Here is a 17,608-nt window from a genome sequence, read left to right as displayed (position 1 = left end):
TGGGATTGAGGATATGTGAAGGACAAGTGTTAGAGGGCTTAACAACTTCTGAAACAAATGGAATGAAGTCCCTGAGAACCAAAGTGGGTCTTTGAACCAGCTTGCCTCAACACTCACATACCCTTGTGGCAGCCGATGCTCGGGTTCCATGGTTGGCGGGCCCAACACTATCCCACATCTAGCAACCCTCAAACTGAAAAATTGCACAATTCAGGCTAATTTTTACCAAGGCCCAAAATGAGAGAAAAAAAAGACAATGCGAAGCAGAGATTTGAATGTGTAGAAAAAGAAGTACATGGTGGAGCAGGCTCTAGTGACCTGCAAATCCAGTGGAAGGAGGAATAAAGGAAGCAGATAGACAAGTGCATGGAATCCCACCGCTTATGCTTGGACAGTGCCCATCCACCCCCTCGCTCCCCTAGTGCTGGAAATACTGCCATGTCCATCCCACATTGCCGGAACTGACTTTCAAAGGGAAAATGGGAACTGAAGTTGAGGTCTGAAGTTGTTAATGTTAACGCCAGAGATAATGCACTAATAGAAAGATAAAATGCAGTTACTCAGGCTTACACCAAACTTCATTGGAACAGTGTAGAATGGCAAAAAGGAGAAGTTAGAAGGGAGTGGAATTGGAATTGAATTGGGAGGTGACAGGGAATTCAGGATTACAAGCAGAATGGAGGTGTTCAGCACAACTCAAACGCTTCATCCACTATCGAGCAACAATACAGGTTATTAGGTTGGAGGATTATTACTGCAGCTTCATTTACTCAAATATTAGAAACATTTTTATTTTTATTTTTATAAATTTAGAGTACCCAATTCATTTTTTCCAATTAAGGGACAATTTAGCGTGGCCAATTCACCTACCCTGCGCATCTTTGGGTTGTGGGGGCGAAAGCCTGGCAAACACGGGGAGAATGTGCAAACTCCACATGGACAGTGACCCAGAGCCGGGATCGAAACTGGGACCTCGGCGCCGTGTGGCGGCAATGCTAACCACTGAGTCATCGTGTTAGACGTTTTAGTTGCTGTGAAATGAAGAGTCTAAAGTTCTTGTTCCTTTTCACCAAACACCATTTATTTCACTTCCACAGCCTCTGCACAAAACTCTTAACAACACACCACCCGACAGAGGCCACCTGAAGACCCTTTACATATCAGTGTCAATTAATGGATACTTAACATAAATGAGACAACTAATTGCAATGTCTCTTAACCCATTACTTAACAGTCTCCCCTTCCTTGGAGAAAAAAAAATAATTGGGTGAAAACAAAATTTCAAGAAACTCAAAAACACACACATGATGTCCCCCCCCCTTTTTTTTTGTTTGGACGAGAAAGAAAAGAAAAAAAGTCACAGAAACAAGCGCCCTTCATTAACAATATCCAAAAGTTTCTGTGAACTCGCCCCTCTTTTCGTAAAACAGTCTGACAGTTGGTAGCTCCTGTCGACCCATTTAATTTTTGTTATTTCCCCTCTGTCCAACATCTGCTTCAAACTTGCGATGTCTAGCCATAACCTCTTTTCATTGACACTTTTTGTAGAGTGCACATTTTCCCACAGGGATTTATTGTCAATGTGACAGTCAATAGGTATATTACCCAAATCCCCTAATCCCAAAATTTCTGTCAATATCATACTTATATAAAAAGCCATATCCACCACCTCTACAAGGCTTAACGTCTCAGCAGCCAAAGTGCTTTTTACCACTCTCCTTATTTTCTTTGTTTCCCACACAAGTGGGCAACATTTACCATTGTTCCCCAAAAGGAAAATTATAAAACCTCCTGCGCTTGAAACCCCATCACATAAATTTGCGTAGGACGCATCACTATAAACTATGAGTTTCAAGTGCTTAAGGTCACCTAAAACCAGGAACTTCAAAACACACTCCTGCATTTTTAGTTTGGCCAACGCTTTATTTGCTCTTATTATGTCTTCCACTTTGGGATCATTCATTTTTGTACTCAACTCTAAGACATTAAAACTCACGTCCGGTCTAGTCTGTCTACCTAACCAGTTCAGTTGCCCAATTAAACTTCGCAGTTGCTCTTTTTCTATCTTTGAAACCATTGCGCCTTTTTGTGAAACTCGGCCACGACTAATTGCTATTGGGGTGATTCTTTCCAAATAAGATTGCTGACGTAAAGTTGCCCCTAACTTAGTCTGTCCAATTTCCAGTCCAATATATTTAAATGCACCGGAAGCCTGACTTCCAACCCTGAATTTTTTCCTCAAACCAGAGATTACAATAGCTTCAAAATCACTAGTCCCTCCCCACAAAAAATCATCGACATGCATCATAAAAATGCCAGAAAGATTTCCTTTATAGTGCCAGTAAAACATTGCAGGATCTGCTTTCAACTGGCAACAGCCTAACTTTAACAAAACTGACCTTACCGAAAAATATTAGACTCTAGATGCATCATTTAATCCTTATACACATTTGTTCAACTTCCAGAGTACCCCTTCTGTGTTAGCTGCTTCTTTAGGAAGACGGAGAAAAATGTCTCTCTGGAGCTGATGCCCCTGCAAAATGGCAGCTTTTATATCTATAGATTTGCATTCCCATGCCTTTGTGGCTAATAGAGCCAAGAAGATCTTTAAAGTAACCTTTCCTGCTGTAGGCGAATCTACCATTAAATCCTGATCTTCTAAGTTTTCTTCAAATCCCCTTGCCACAAGCCTGGCCTTTGCCTTATAAGTTCCATCCGGAAGAACCTTTTCCGTGCAAATCCATCTGTGGGATAGAGCTCTTTGTCCCCTATCCGGTACTTCCGTGTATACCCCAAATTCACTCCAACTATGCAATTATTGTTGTTTAGCTTCTTTAATAACTTGCTCATCTAATTTATTTGAAGCCACCAAAATCTCACGTGCATGTGGGCTTCTACTCCTATTAGTATTCGTAGTCTTACTCATGTTCCGAGATCTTGACAAACTACATCCCCTCTCCCGCCTGGTATCTCGTTCTGTACTGCGACTGCTTGATCTTTCCCTTCTGCTGTGGGATGTCCTTTCAATAGTTCTCGACCTTTTCCTGCGGACCTGTTCACTATCCGATGTACTATCTGAACTGGCACTGCGTTTCTGTGCCCTCCATGTTTGAACTTTGTTTCCCCAATCCATTGTCTTGACTCCTTCCCCTGAATGCTGTACATTCAACCAATGTTTATACTTTCCAGTGGCCTTCACTGCTCTACTAATAACAGTTGCATCCTTCCATTGACTAGACCCTTCAGGCAAGTATGTCACTTTTGTAACAACTTTTGGCAGTTGCCCTTCCGGAAAAATGGCCTGTTTTAATTCACCGGAAGTGTTGTGTTCCTCCACAGAAACCCTGTCTATATCAGTTAATTGGTCCTCATAGTTCTGTAACACATGCATACCAGATGACTCTGGTTCCTCGTCATGTCTGTCTGCTCTGTCTAAATTTGAAAATTTGTAATCTGTGCCTATTATCCTTGATGAATGGACCCTAACAGTTTGATTACCATGTTGCAAAATAATTGTTTTGCCATCTATGCCTGTGATCTTCCCTGGGCCTTTCCATACATTAGAATTGTCTCTCTTATAGTATACCATGTCTCCTTGCTGAAAAACGGCATCTGATGGCCGGACGTTATGTCTTAAAGCCCTGCGAATTCTTTCAGAGACTTCTGCTTCCAAAAAAGCCTTTCTACTGCTATGTAATGCATTTAAATGTTCAGCAAAACCAGAGCTAATTGTAGTCCCCTCCCAAGCTGGAGGCTGGTCATCCAAAATGGACGGAATTTTAGGATTTCTACCAAACACTAATTGATAAGGACTATAGCCCCCAACCATCTGCAATGAATTATTTGCATGTACTGCCCATGCTGAAGCTGAATTTAGCCTGCAATTTGGTCGATCTGCCAAAATATTCTGAAGCATGTCATCGGTGACAGCATGATTTCTTTCACAGACACCATTACTAAATGGGCTTTCTGCAGCCGTATTCATAACTCTGATATTCATGTTTTCACACATATTCCTAAACTCATCATTAGCAAATTCTCCCCCATTGTCCGTAAGGAATTTTGCCGGTGGACCCATTCAGAATTGATCCAGAATTACTCTCTTTTCTTTACTTCGTACAATCGTTGATTGACTAAATCTGGTTGCTAAATCTACAAAATGCAAAATAAATATATTATTTGCTTTATCCCAGATCTTAAGGTCCATGGCCACAATGTCGTTAAAATCCCTGGCCAAAGGTAGGGTTAATATCGGTCGTGCTGGTGTCCTTCTGTACTTCCTACAAACTTCACAGCGGTCACTAACCTGTTCTATCAGTTTAGTATAGTCGTCATCCCTTACCCCTGCATCCTTTAATACATTTTTCAGCCTCCGAGGAGACGGATGTGCAAATTGCCTATGCAGTTTTAATACCACAAGCTTTTTATCAGCTAAAGTCCCATTTTCAACTGCCATTAACACATCCTTAACCACTCTACTTGAAAAATTATTTGTCAGTAATGGAATACAATAGTGTCCTGACTGTGTAAATTGTAAGTCCACCGTCTTTCCAAAAACTGTTGCCTTATCCTGTTCCATATCCAGTTTCATGTGTGCTTTCTTCATCGATGGTCTGCTCAGAAGCAAAGGTATCTCACTTGATACAACATCCGTGCTAATGAAATGATTCACTCCGGCAATATTGAAAGGGATCACCACTCTTTTCAGTGACTTCAGAGTATTATCATCCCCAAAGCTGAAACTTGTGGAACTTTCAAATTCCTTAACCTTGTTATGATTTTCAGCATTCAAAGAGTCCAGGTAACATTTTAACCAGTCAATTCCACACACAGTAGATGTGCAGCCACAGTCCAATACAGCACAGTTGAAGGATTCTGCAACCAACACCCTCATTACTGGCGTAAAACTGCTTGTCAATAGGACAATGCCTTCTTTCTGGTCACTATCTTTTTCCTCTTCTGACTCTTCCGTGTCATGTGTCGCTTCAAACACTCTATTATAACGAGTTGGACAGTAGAAAGCATAATGGTATTGAGAGTCACATCGAAAACATCGATTTAGCATGCCCCGTGCATTTCTGGGGTTCATCTTCCTATTGTAGGTTCTAACTGGGTTTCTGTCTTCATAATTTCCTTGTCTCGGTCTCCGTCTATAGTCTTGAGCCCTGTTCGTAGCCATACGATTTTGCCATCCTGTTACTAGTGTATCTTCCATATTCTGCCTTATTGCAGGCTGGCCTATTTGGGTCATCAGAGCCATCGGAATCGAATGTTTCCCCAGAAACTTTTGTAAAGCTTTTGTCATCTGTTCGAATAAGGTATCCTTATCAGTAAACTGAACTCCTGTCAAAACCAGGAGCCTATCCATGTTGCTCACTCTAGCACAGTCAAGTAATTTAAAGGCCAACACAGACTGTGGAAATTCCAGATTGTGTTTCTGCAGCCAACATATAGTCTGCCAAATTCCATTATATAGTCTTCCATGAAGATATCTTCCATTTTCCGGAACTTATCAAAATCCGACCATGCTTCATACGCACTTAACAAGTCATCTTTCTTATAAATCTTATCCAAATAATGTAATAAAGTCTCCAGACCTTCTTCTGAGTCTAACTCTTCCAATTCCAGCTCAGAAAGCACTTTGTTTTGGATTTTACTGCCATATGGTAGAGAAAGAGCCAATGCCATACCTTGTTTTCTCTTTCCCAAAGCAGTTACTTTAGTCCACATAACTACTGCACTTCTCCATTGGTCGTACGATTCCCTTTCAGAAAATAAGGGAGGATAGTCATATCCAGCCATCTTTATCCTGGGTTCAGCCATGTATCTTTTTTTTTTTTTCCTTCTCACTCACTCCTTGGTTTGATCAGGAAAAGTTGTATCTTTCAAACCTTCACATTTGCACAGCAACCATCCTCTGCTGCCATTGTTACACGTTTTAGTTGCTGGTTTAGCACAGGGCTAAATCGCTGGCTTTGAAAGTAGACCAAGGCAGGCCAGCAGCACGGTTCAATTCCTGTACCAGCCTCCCCAAACAGGCGCCGGAATGTGGCGACTAGGGGCTTTTCACAGTAACTTCATTTGAAGCCTACTTGTGACAATAAGCAGTTTTCATTCATTTCATTCATTCATTTCAAATGAAGAGTCTAAAGTTCTTGTTCCTTTTCACCAAACATCATTTATTTCCCTTCCACAGCCTCTGCACAAAACTCTTAACAACACACCACCCGACAGAGGCCACCTGAAGCCCCTTTACATATCAGTGTCAATTAATGGATACTTAACATAAATGAGACAACTAATTGCAATGTCTCTTAACCCATTACTTAACACATCGTGCTGCCCAGAAACATTTTTATACGGTTGACCCCAAATTTGACGAGGGAAGTTTTCATTAGGGGAGGGGTTTAGGGAGGAATTTCAGTTGGAGAATCGATAATTGGAGCTTTTACTCCAACACGCGCCTCCTTTTATTTCCGCCTGCTGCTTATATTAATGCCGGCGAGAAAAGGTGCCTGATCCTGTGATCCTAGAGATGGGAGGTAGGCTGGGTGTGATCCAACCTCCCCGAGCACAGGGAGTCAGGAGTCGGTAGATGCGAGATCTAATGACCAAGGTTGGGGCTGACGGGGAGAAAGTGATGACAGGGAAGAAAGTGGTTCAGTGGGCTAAGAGGAAACACTGCTGCTTCTCCTGACTCTCAAGAAATTCTGTAAGAGCCCCTCACATAGCTCTTCCTCTGTCCTGCTCTAATTGTGACTACGGTACTGCCCTCAGACACCATGAATGAAGCCTTGCTCAAGCAGATCATCATATTCTTTCTGAATTACATTTTAATCGAGTACATTTTCTTCCAGGTGCAGTTATATTTGTCTCTGCATCTTGAGGTGGAATTTTAATGGGAAAGAGCACGGAGGTTTTGATTTGGTCAGCAATAAAAAATGACTGAAGTGAAAGCACATCGGTGATCTGGCTCCAAATTTTTTGCATTTGATGTGCTCCTACCGAAGTTCCAGATGACGGAGGGTTATCTGAAAAATTCAGTCCATGGTGTCTTTCTACATTGGCCATAATAAATGCTTTTTAAAGAGTAGCAACTCTATTGGATGATTTGGTATTTCCAATCTTCATTTCCTATCTTTACCTCCATTTGTACCCTGACTGACCCAAACCATTCGAAGTTACCTGGAAATGTGGCCTAATTATTTGGCGGGAAATGCTTAACCAAAGATGAGTCGGCCAACTAAAGTCGGGGATTTTCTAACGATTTTGCTTATTTTATTTTGTTGTAAGTTCACAACTTATTTGAACTTGGATGATTTCAATAACTATTTTACTGAGGATTCGAGGTCCATAACATTTCCCGCACATCCTCATTTACTGGTTTCATTTCTGGTGTGTTTCCTTGGCCTCCCAACCGCCTATTTCCTGGCAGCAGGAGACAGCGTGCTGTACACGGGTGGCGGGATTCTCTGCTTCCGTTACCATCAATGGGAATTCCCATTGAAGCCACTCCACGCCGGCAGAAAGTCCCGGACAGGTGTGTGCTGCTGGCGGGCCCAGAGAATCCTGCCGCCAGTGAAACAGCTGGAGAATTCCGACCTTTATGTCATTCGACTTTCCAAATATTTTAAACTATTTTACAAAATCTTTAAAGGACTGATCAATGACAAGAAACATTTGAATTTGGGTGAAAGTGATTCCTTGTTCTACGTGTCAGGTCGTGAGTTCCTAAAGAGTTAAAAATGGTTTTAAAAACTTGCAATGAAAAACTTACGGCTCACCACAGAGGTAACTACACCCCACTGTGCAAAGCCCCTCGATGCACTTCTGGATTTGAATGTCATTCAAACTCAGGAACATTCAGCAATGTTGCCAATTCTCAGCTGTGTTATTAGGCATGACACTTGAAGATAGTGGAGCATTCCACTGGGAGAACAAAATGCGATAAGAACTGGCTGCACAATTGCAGCGTTGCATTGATGATGGCATTAGAACAGTCAGCAGCAGAGGCTTCCATACCCAGAACATGACATTTAGAAGGATCAGTGATTCCAATCTAAACACACATCATGTTCGCTGACTCTTCTCTTGAAGGATTTCGCAAAGTTAGGAGGATTTATTGCTTGGTGGAAATGTGAGCATTATAAAATGCGCAGGATGTGCCGCACAGTTGTAATGTTCAGCAAAATAAAGACTTTTAAAAAAACATAACTTACAAAAGATCTGAAATAAAAACGGGAAATGCTGAAAATACACAGAAGGATCATTATCGCCTGATGCTGGAAAAGATGGATTAACACTGTAGGCGTGGACATTGTGACCCTGGAACCCTAGCAGCTAAACCCACATTATATTCACAACTTTAAACTGTGATTTTCTCCTCCATCTTGACCTTTTCAGCCATCCAAAACATTTTTGTCCTCTGCACTCCCCCCCCTTTCCCCCCACTGGGCCACCTGTCACTTGTTCTTAAGTTTTGCTTGCAGTGAGCATTGATCTTTGTTCTCCTAATAACACATTTTGCTATCTTACCTTATATCAGCACCTACTTTCACCCTTCAGACTGCCATTAACACTTCCTCTGTCTCATGCCTTACTCTTTCTCATGTCTTACTCATCTTTGTCGCAATCTCTCCTAGCTCCTGCTTATCACTGACCTTCTCTGCTCCAGCTGTTCCTTCCCCTTGTATACAGTACACAATTCATCACATTTCTCCTTCTCTTTAACTCTGAAGAAGATTTATACGGACTTGAAACGTTAACTCTGGGGCAAATTCTCTGCCAATGGGATTCTCCGTTCTGCCGGCTGCGCACCCAAGGCGGCATGGGGTGGCCACAATGGGAAATCCCATTGATCAGCGGTGAGAATGGAGAATCCTGCTACCGGCAAAGGTGCGCCGCCAAGGAACACGCGGCTGGGGAAATGGAGAATTCACCCCTCTTGTTTCTCTCTGCACAAATGCTGCTAGACCGGCTGAGTTTCCTGTTTTTATATGAAGTTCACACAGCTCTACTGGATTCTACCCCCCTCTATGCAAAAAGACTAAAGTGCATTCTTCACGTGGCATAGGTTTTCTTTCTTACGCTTACTCATTTTTTCCTTTCCCACCCTCTCGTAAAACCTCCATTCTGGTATGTGGCTGTATTGATCTACTCAGAGGCCAGTCAGTACCCTGCCCAAGTGGGTATTCACATGCTAACTTTGCTGGATAATTTGACAATTGGGGGTGCGAGGATGCAGTATTGCAGCCAAGCCTGAACCTATCCTCATTTGAACTTCACAGATGGACATTTCCATCCTTGTGTCTTTGTAGCATCCTAAAGTCACCTTTCTGATGTCAAAGCAATTTTTTATTTCTAAATTATATTTTGCCTGGTATCAGTTACAAAATTATTCATGCAGCTGAGCAAAAGAAAACAAAGCGCATTGAGAAAATATGCAAATGTAATTAGGATAAATATCTCATTAAATGAAAGCCAAATCATGAAGTCATTTGACTCCAGTGCCTGTATTGAGTGAGTAAACAATGTAGAATGCTGATAGGGATCCTCTTTTCCCTCTGGCAGCACACATCCGGCCATGGGTTTCCCAGCAGCGTGGGGTGGTTACAATGGGAAATCCCATTGACAAGTGGTGGAAAACATGGATTTTCCATCCAGCAATGGTGGGATCGCGAGGCACGACCGGGCCGAGAATTGCGCGTCAGCCGGAAATCGATGCTGACGCCAGGCGCCCAACGGAATACCACGCTCCGGTGCCTCGACAGCGGTGTGAATGCATTCTATGCCACACGTACAGTAAACAGTGTCAGCATATCATTAACGGCTCCATCCCGTTATTCTCTGGGGCTCCCACGATGCTCCACCTCTGCCAGGAGGAATTACTGACAGCAAGGTTCACTTGTGGCTTTAAAAATCAGGAAACAGGCGCAGTGGCTGCTGGGAGAGAGAGAGGCGATAGGACATGTTCCCAGAGGCACAACCTTCAGCTTCCGGACCTGCTGCTGGCATGGCTGGCTGGGGGGGGGGGGGGGGGGGGGGGCGGCGTCTGCTAGGGCCAGGGGGAATAGTGGGGGGTGACCAGATGATGGGCTGAGGGGTTGTGGTGTGCCCCTCGGTGTTCAGGCATGGACCGCCATTGCCACGGTCTGCAAGACAGCCATCCTGCTGCACATCCCACTGACCGCCCACCAGAGCCCGTGGTTGTGAAGAGCGACACCAGCCGTATGAGGGCACCCACACCACAACTCTTCCCAACAACCCCCTCCCCCCCCCCCCCCCCCCCCCCCCCCCCGCCCACCAACCCACCCACAAACGGGCGGCACCAGGTTGGACTCCTCCAACTGCACCTGCAGGCACTGGGTAATTGCTGACAACCCCTCATGTAGTCTCCAGCTCTATGTCTACATCTCGAGCTGCCCTTTCTGTCATAACATACACCAGTATATCATGGTGCAGACACACACTGATGGACACACAGTGGGACCAATCAACACACACAACACCACAGCCAATCGCCAGTGAGAGCGCACACACATAAAGACAGGGGGCATCAAAGTTCCCGCTCATTCGAGTTGCAACTAGCTAGGAGGACAGAGCTCACAGCCTGCAGCACAGAAATTTACCATGTGCTGAGTGCATCGACTGGTTAGGACAAGGCAAAGGTCTATAGTTAAAGCTAGTATCGTATTAACCCACAGTCTAAGTAAGTTTAAACAGTCAATGATTCAATAAAATAGTGTTGCATTATTTCAAGTGTTGGTGACCTGTATGTGATCCAGAACACCCAACACATCACTTTCCATAAGCCCGAGACCCATCTGGACAGCAGCTAGTCCCTGGGGTGGGTTGCCTTCCGATCTTCTATCCCCTCGGGAGCTGATGCTTCCACTCCCTCAGAGGTTCCTACCTCCACCTGATGTACCGCTGCACGTGTGTAGTGGGCACCAAACAGTGCCCCAGGAGCCTCTTCTCGGTAAGTGTCTCTGGGATGGTGTAAGGTGTTGGAGACAGCTGTGACGGAAAGTCGGTGTTGTCCCCGGACTGTTGTTCTGTGCTGTCAGAAGGGTGGAGTTTAGGGGCTCCATCGCTGTCTGGTGTCACCACCAATCAGGTCAACATGTCCTGGGGTTGCGGCCAGGTGCGGAGGTACCAGAAGGGCCCGCCTCATCGGCAGGTGATCCTGCAAGACACAAGTCATGACGCATGGTTGAATCGTGGTTTGGGGTGGTGAAGGGGTGGAGGGGTGGTGTGGGGATGGTGGGGTGATGGGGAGGTGGCAGGCTGGTGTGGGGGCAGTGGGGTGGGGGTTGTGCCACGTGTGCAAAGGGTGTGTGGGACGGGGATTGGTGCCAGGGGCATTTTACTGGCTACTCACCCTGGCAGTTCTGAGGAGCTTGTGCAGCTTTTCCGGCACTACTGGCTGGTCCTAGCGGTGGGGCCCATGCGTTCACAACCTCTGCCACCTGCACTCAGGCATGGAGTGTAATGGCGAGTGGCAGCCTCCTTCCCACCTCCGGGAACAAGGTGCCCGTCTCTCCTCCACAGCGTCCAGCAGTGTCTCGAGCTCTGCATCTGTAAAACGGGATGTCACATTTCAAGTTGCCATCTTGTTGGCTGGAATGAGTGTGTGGCTACAGCTTATCAGCCTCTTGCGTGCCAATCCCGACCCCGGTGAATCGGACACCGTTTTTCATTGAAATTGCACTAGTTCCACGTGGTGCCGGTGCTAGCCCATTGATGGATCCTTAATTGCTCCGGGACAGGCGCCGCATCCTTCGCCGGAGAACACCACCGATTCAGTCCCGGTGTCAGCACTTAGAGAGCCCCGCTCAGTGAATCCCGCAGCCGCCGAGAAGCACGCGGCTGGGGGACCGGAGAATCCCACCCACTGTTTAGAATCATGGACGAAATTCTCCCGAAACGACGCGATGTCCGCCGACTGGCGCCCAAAACGGCACCAATCAGACGGGCATTGCGCCGCCCCAAAGGTGCGGAATGCTCCGCATCTTTGGGGGCCGGCATTGAGGGGCTAGGCCGGCACCGGAGGAATTTCCGCCCCACCAGCTGGCGGAAACGGCCTTTGTTGCCCCGCCAGCTGGCGCGGAAATGACAGCCCCGGGCGGCGCATGCGCGGGAGCGTCAGCGGCCGGTGACAGTTTCCCGTGCATGCGCAGTGGAGGGAGCCTCTTCCGCCTCCGCCATGGTGGAGACCGTGGCGGAGGCGGAAGGGAAAGAGTGCCCCCACGGCACAGGCCCACCCGTGGATCGGTGGGCCCCGATCGCGGGCCAGGCCACCGTGGGGGCACCCCCCGGGGCCAGATCGCCCCGCGCCCTCCCCCAGGACCCCGGAGCCTGCCCACGCCGCCTTGTCCCGCCGTTGAAAAGGTGGTTTAATCCACGCCGGCGGGACAGGCAATTTATCGGCGGGACTTCGGCCCATTCGGGCCGGAGAATCCAGCGGGGGGGCCCGCCAACCGGCGCGGCCCGATTCCCGCCCCCGCCGAATATCCGGTGCCGGAGACTTCGGCAACCAGCGGGGGCAGGATTCACGGCGGCCAGCGGCCATTCTCCGACCCGCTGGGGGATCGGAGAATGATGCCCCTTGGGTCTGGATCCCCGTTTGAGAGACTAAGTATTCACGCCGGCATGAAAACGGTGGTGTTTTACGCCAGGAAATCTGGCGCAAAATGACCACCGATTCCCTGCTCCGGGGGGGGGGGGGGGGGGGGGGGGGGGATCTTGCAAGGAGGCAGCATAGAGCTCCCAATACGGCCCAGAGCAGTGCCGGGTCCGTGGCCGCGCATGCGCACGGCGGCGGCCTGCAGCCGCCGCGCTGTGCTTCATGACGGACTCGTCCCGCAGACCGCAAAAATAGTACCCCCCTTCGGCCACTCCGCTCCCCGGACCAACCCCCCCCACAGTGCCCCCAGCCCCAAATGAAAACCCCCCTGCCCGCGAATTAGCCCTCCCCAACAGTGGCATCACCGGACTGAGTCCGCAGTCGCCACGCTAAGTTCACGACGGGTGAGACCATACGTGTTCCAGGCCATCGGGAACTCGGCCGTTCGGGGACAGAGCCTAGCGGGGCGGGCCTCAGCCAATGGCCTGAGGCCGTGGATACAGCGTGCGTCGTATTCCTCGAGTACGCTACTTTTCGAGGGCGGAATATCGTGAAAGCGGCGGCACCCCGATTTTGGGGTCATCGGGGATTCTGCCGAGATCGGCGAATCCCGCCCAAGGAGTGGGATTCTCCGCCCACCCAGCCACGTGTTTCTCAGCAGCGGGAGGCGGTACGCCATTCGCTGGTGGCAGTTCTCTATTCCTGCCGCTGTCAATGGGCATTCCTATTGAAGCCAACCCACGTCACTGAGAAACCGGTGGGCAGAGGTGCCCTGCCGGCGGTACCAGAGAATCCCGCCACCAGTGAACAACTGGAGAATTATAGTCATGATCTCATGGCAGGACTTTTCGACCCCTCCCTCCGGCGGGGATTTCCACTCCTACTGAAGTCGATGGATTTTTGAACGACTCTTCCCATTTTACAGTCCCAATTCCACCACTACGGGGTCATAACATTCCATCCTTGGGTTAGTTTGGTGAGTGTTCTAAAAATTGGAGAGAAACAGAGAACAGGAGAAAACTAGCATTTTGAGCTCAATAAAAACAGAGATCATGATATCAAAACCTCCTTACAACTGTTGCCTTGTCAAACATGCCAGAATTGCTGAATCTCCTACAGATTGCATGCTTCATTGAATATATACTAATTGCTTCACACAGACAATGACTCGGATGTAATGAGCAGCTCATATGAATCATACGATGAAGAGGAGGAAGATGGGAAAGGTCAACGGCTGACCCATCAGTGGCCCTCAGAGGAAGCCTCCATGGACCTGGTGAAAGACTGCAGGATCTGTGCCTTTCTACTGAAGAAGAAACGCTTTGGGCAGTGGGCCAAACAGCTCTGTGTCATTAAGGAAAATAGACTACTGGTAAGTTGATTATTGAACTTTAACCTAGGAAGGGCTAACCATTGAAGCACCTTAAAATTTTAATCAATTAACTGATAGAACCTATGGAATATGTTTGTAAGTTAGTTAAAATAACCATATGTCTTTCTTGGAAAAAGAAATCTAAAGATACTTTAAAGTGTGAACTATGCTTTTTAGGGGATATGTTATTAACAAGAGGCGTAACACTACAGGTGGGATCTACCCAAAAAGCAGTGCGGCGCAACGCGACCAATAGATGCCGGGAGACCCCACTTACGGCATCTACCAAGCTCGCGACACCTTGTCAGATCTAATGTGATCTTGCAAGAGGTCGCAATGTGAATCTCATCTATTGTGGGCGGGATCACGTTCTGGCAAATTTGCATATTAGAGTGAGACAGCTAGTCTTACTCTAATGTGCATTCCCTTTAAAACATACACTTTCTGAGCATCTGATTTTGTTAGTGGTGATGAGCTAGTAACAATTAGACTGGATTAGTTCACAATATCTCCATTAGATATTTCTCATATTATCCACTCTTGTGCCCTCAGTGAGAATTCTATTATTTTCCAAGTGGGGCGGAACTGTGCTCACTTTTATACCATGGATACATGTTCAGCAAAATTACACTTTAAAGTACCCTATTTCCTTTTGATGATATTTAAGATTTTTTCCCAAATTATTGCAGCAGGAACCTCTGCTTTTCTCTTGGTCAAGAAAACTTGGTTAGGTGAGCTTCTTTTTATTTCATAGAATTTACAGTGCAGAAGGAGGCCATTCAGCCCATCGAGTCTGCACCGGCTCTTGGAAAGAGCAACCTACCCAAGGTCCACACCTCCACCCTATCCCCATAACCCAGCAACCCCACCCAACACTATGGGCAATTTTGGACACTAAGGGCAATTTAGCATGGCCAATCCACCAAACCTGCACATCTTTGGACTGTGGGAGGAAACCGGACGAAACGGGAGGAAAACTCCAGAACCATTTACCTGAACAGGGGGCCTAAGCTCACCTATTGATTGACAGTTTTTAGAGGCTGTAAAGGATTAGATGTCTTTGAAGTGGATTGTGAATAGAAATTTGTTGTTTGTTTTTACAATAAATTGACCACTTGAGGGTATTTTAAATCTTTAATTAGGTTTCATGAACTCATTTTTTTAATATCAAGTGTGTGAGTGAGAGCTCCCTTAGGCTGTTAGAACTTTAATGTTTTCTTCATTGTCACATTCCCCTTGAGGATTGCCCATGGCCGAGACTGGATGAGTGGCTGTGGGAGTGACATGAAGGATATGGGAGCTTTGAGGTGGAATGGAGATACGAGAAGGCATGGGGTGACTTGGGGTATTAGGGGGCATAGTGGTATGAAGGGATTTTACTCATACTAGTTATGTGGGGTGGGTGAGAGGATCAGGTGTACGGGACCCAGCAGCGTTTCCTACAAATTGGCCGAGACCCTAGAAAACTGAGCTGGGCTTTCTAAGTAATCTACCACGGCACTCGCCCATCCATAGTTACCTCCAAAAGCCACTGAAGGCAATGGACCGGACTCAGTCATGGCCTTGCCCCTGGAGCGTGTGTATGGGTCCTTTCCAGAGAGATGGATCTGCAGTCAGGACATTTTCCGACTTGAATTTCTCACCTCAATAGCAAAAATCCGGCCAATACTTTATAGTGACTATCAGCTTAAAGGAAATTATGAGAAAAAATGTTGCTTTAAATTGGAGAATTCCCCTCAAAGAAATGCAAAACAAATGAACATTTCTCTTTTCTTAGTGTTACAAAAGCTCCAAGGATCATCAGCCTCACGTGGAGCTGCCATTGAATGTGTGCAATGTTATTTATGTGCCTAAAGATGGACGACGCAAGAAACATGAACTGAGGTTCTCCCAACCCGGAACAGAGGCACTTGTATTAGCCGTACAAAGCAAAGAGCAAGCGGAGGAATGGTTAAAGGTACCGTGAACAGTTTATGGCGTCTGCTTTCAAAATTATGAATGCCGAGATTTTTATAGGGTATCATTGTGCAAAATATTCTCTCATGTTCTGTAGATTTTGAATCACAACAAGATTTTTCTGGCTGATAAGAGTGTATTAAACTTACTATAACGTTTCTGGTTATCGTACGCTAGCAGGACCTCGGCTGGGGGTGTCAAGAACCAGGTCACTTCCAGCTCTTATGCACAGTGTTTTAAGAGCTGCAAATGTTTCACTTGGAAATGAACAACTGAAGCAAATTCTTACACAAGGGGCAGACATTGAAGCACTCACCTCCTAAGACCCTTTACTTCTCTGATCACTGCAGATTGCTGCACTGAAATAATTCTCAATCGTCAATGGTGTCCTTTACACTGCTGACATTTTAACTAATTTCAAAAGTTCAACGTGCTAATTCGCTCAGACTATAACTTTGGAATGCAAAATAAAGATGAGTGCTGTAACACACCACTAAATGTCATGACATTTGAAAAATCTATATCACTTTATTGGCTGAAATTACTGTTGCCAATATTATCAAATGTTGAAAATATTCACATGCTATTCTGCTGTCAGCTACTTTAACAGAGCTATTAATCATATCCATTTAAAATAAACTAGTTAACATTTCTTAAAATAGAAGGCAGAGGAACATTAAGCAAGCAAGCTAAGCATACATCCACAAATCTCAGTAATAGTCATTTTAATCTGTTGGACGGGAGTAAATTTATTTTTGTCCATTAGCCCTAACTCCACAACCATATCAGCCTCTTCATAAAGGTTTGAGATATAGAAAAAGAACACAGGTAACTATGTTAAAAAATATTAGACAAATCAGACAAATGATAACTTTAATTCCTATATCACAGCAGTAGAATACTGTAATTAAAATGGGTGCCCATTAAACATTGAAACGACAGAAACCATTGGCCGGAACTTTCAATCCCGCCGACGGCGCACCTCTACTGCGGTTTTCCCAATGGCGAGGAATGAACTCAATGGGAAAATCCTTAGTGATGGTGGGACCAGAAGATTCCACTGCTGGCCAATGACAGGGCCGCCTCCCGTTGCCACGAAACATGCAGTAGAATGTGTGATAAATCCTGCCCATATCCTGCTCATTTTTTAAAAAATGGTTTTATTGAGTTTTTGGTATACAAAACAAATATAAATATGAACAAACAATAGGAGATGAGGAAAAAAAAGAGAACAAAAAAAAAGTAAAACTGAAACTATTTACACATAGATCGGCTTCTACTATTTACATACGTACATCACAGTTTCCTTTCTTTTTCCTCCTTACAGTATTTGCAGTGGCGGTTGTGGTCCCTGCGTTTCGCTTCCCACTGGCTTTCTCTTAGGTTTATTTCCCTATGGCTCAGGTTGTTGCACCTGCCCCTGCCCCCCCCCTCCCCCCACCCGCTGCGTCTCATGTTCTTTTGTTGGGCTTGGTTGAACTCCATGTTTTCCTGTACCCCCCCCACCACCACCCTCTTTTCCTTACTGTGCCGTGCCTACTCCCTCCTGTTCTTTGGTTCCTCGATGTTGGCTACAAACTGGTCTTGGAACAGCCGAATGAATGGCTCCCATGTTGTGGAAGTCTTCTACAGACCCTCGGATGGCGAATTTAATT

General features: G+C 46.0%; 1 protein-coding gene across 3 annotated transcripts in view; it reads left to right on the top strand.

Annotated features, from left to right (window-relative positions):
* LOC140426872 (actin filament-associated protein 1-like 1) overlaps positions 1-17,608 on the top strand; it is a 280,476-nt gene that overhangs the window by 171,791 nt on the left and 91,077 nt on the right. For all 3 annotated transcript variants that reach the window (XM_072512117.1, XM_072512116.1, XM_072512115.1), the window contains 2 exons: positions 13,786-13,997; positions 15,775-15,954. In XM_072512117.1, the coding sequence (XP_072368218.1) occupies positions 13,786-13,997; positions 15,775-15,954 (392 nt within the window). The remainder of the gene's footprint in view (positions 1-13,785; positions 13,998-15,774; positions 15,955-17,608) is intronic.

This window comes from Scyliorhinus torazame, chromosome 7, assembly GCF_047496885.1.
Source record: "Scyliorhinus torazame isolate Kashiwa2021f chromosome 7, sScyTor2.1, whole genome shotgun sequence".
In the NCBI taxonomy this organism is placed as follows: domain Eukaryota; kingdom Metazoa; phylum Chordata; class Chondrichthyes; order Carcharhiniformes; family Scyliorhinidae; genus Scyliorhinus; species Scyliorhinus torazame.
Note: the sequence above shows the minus strand (reverse complement) of the source record. Positions and strands in the feature narration are given on the sequence as shown.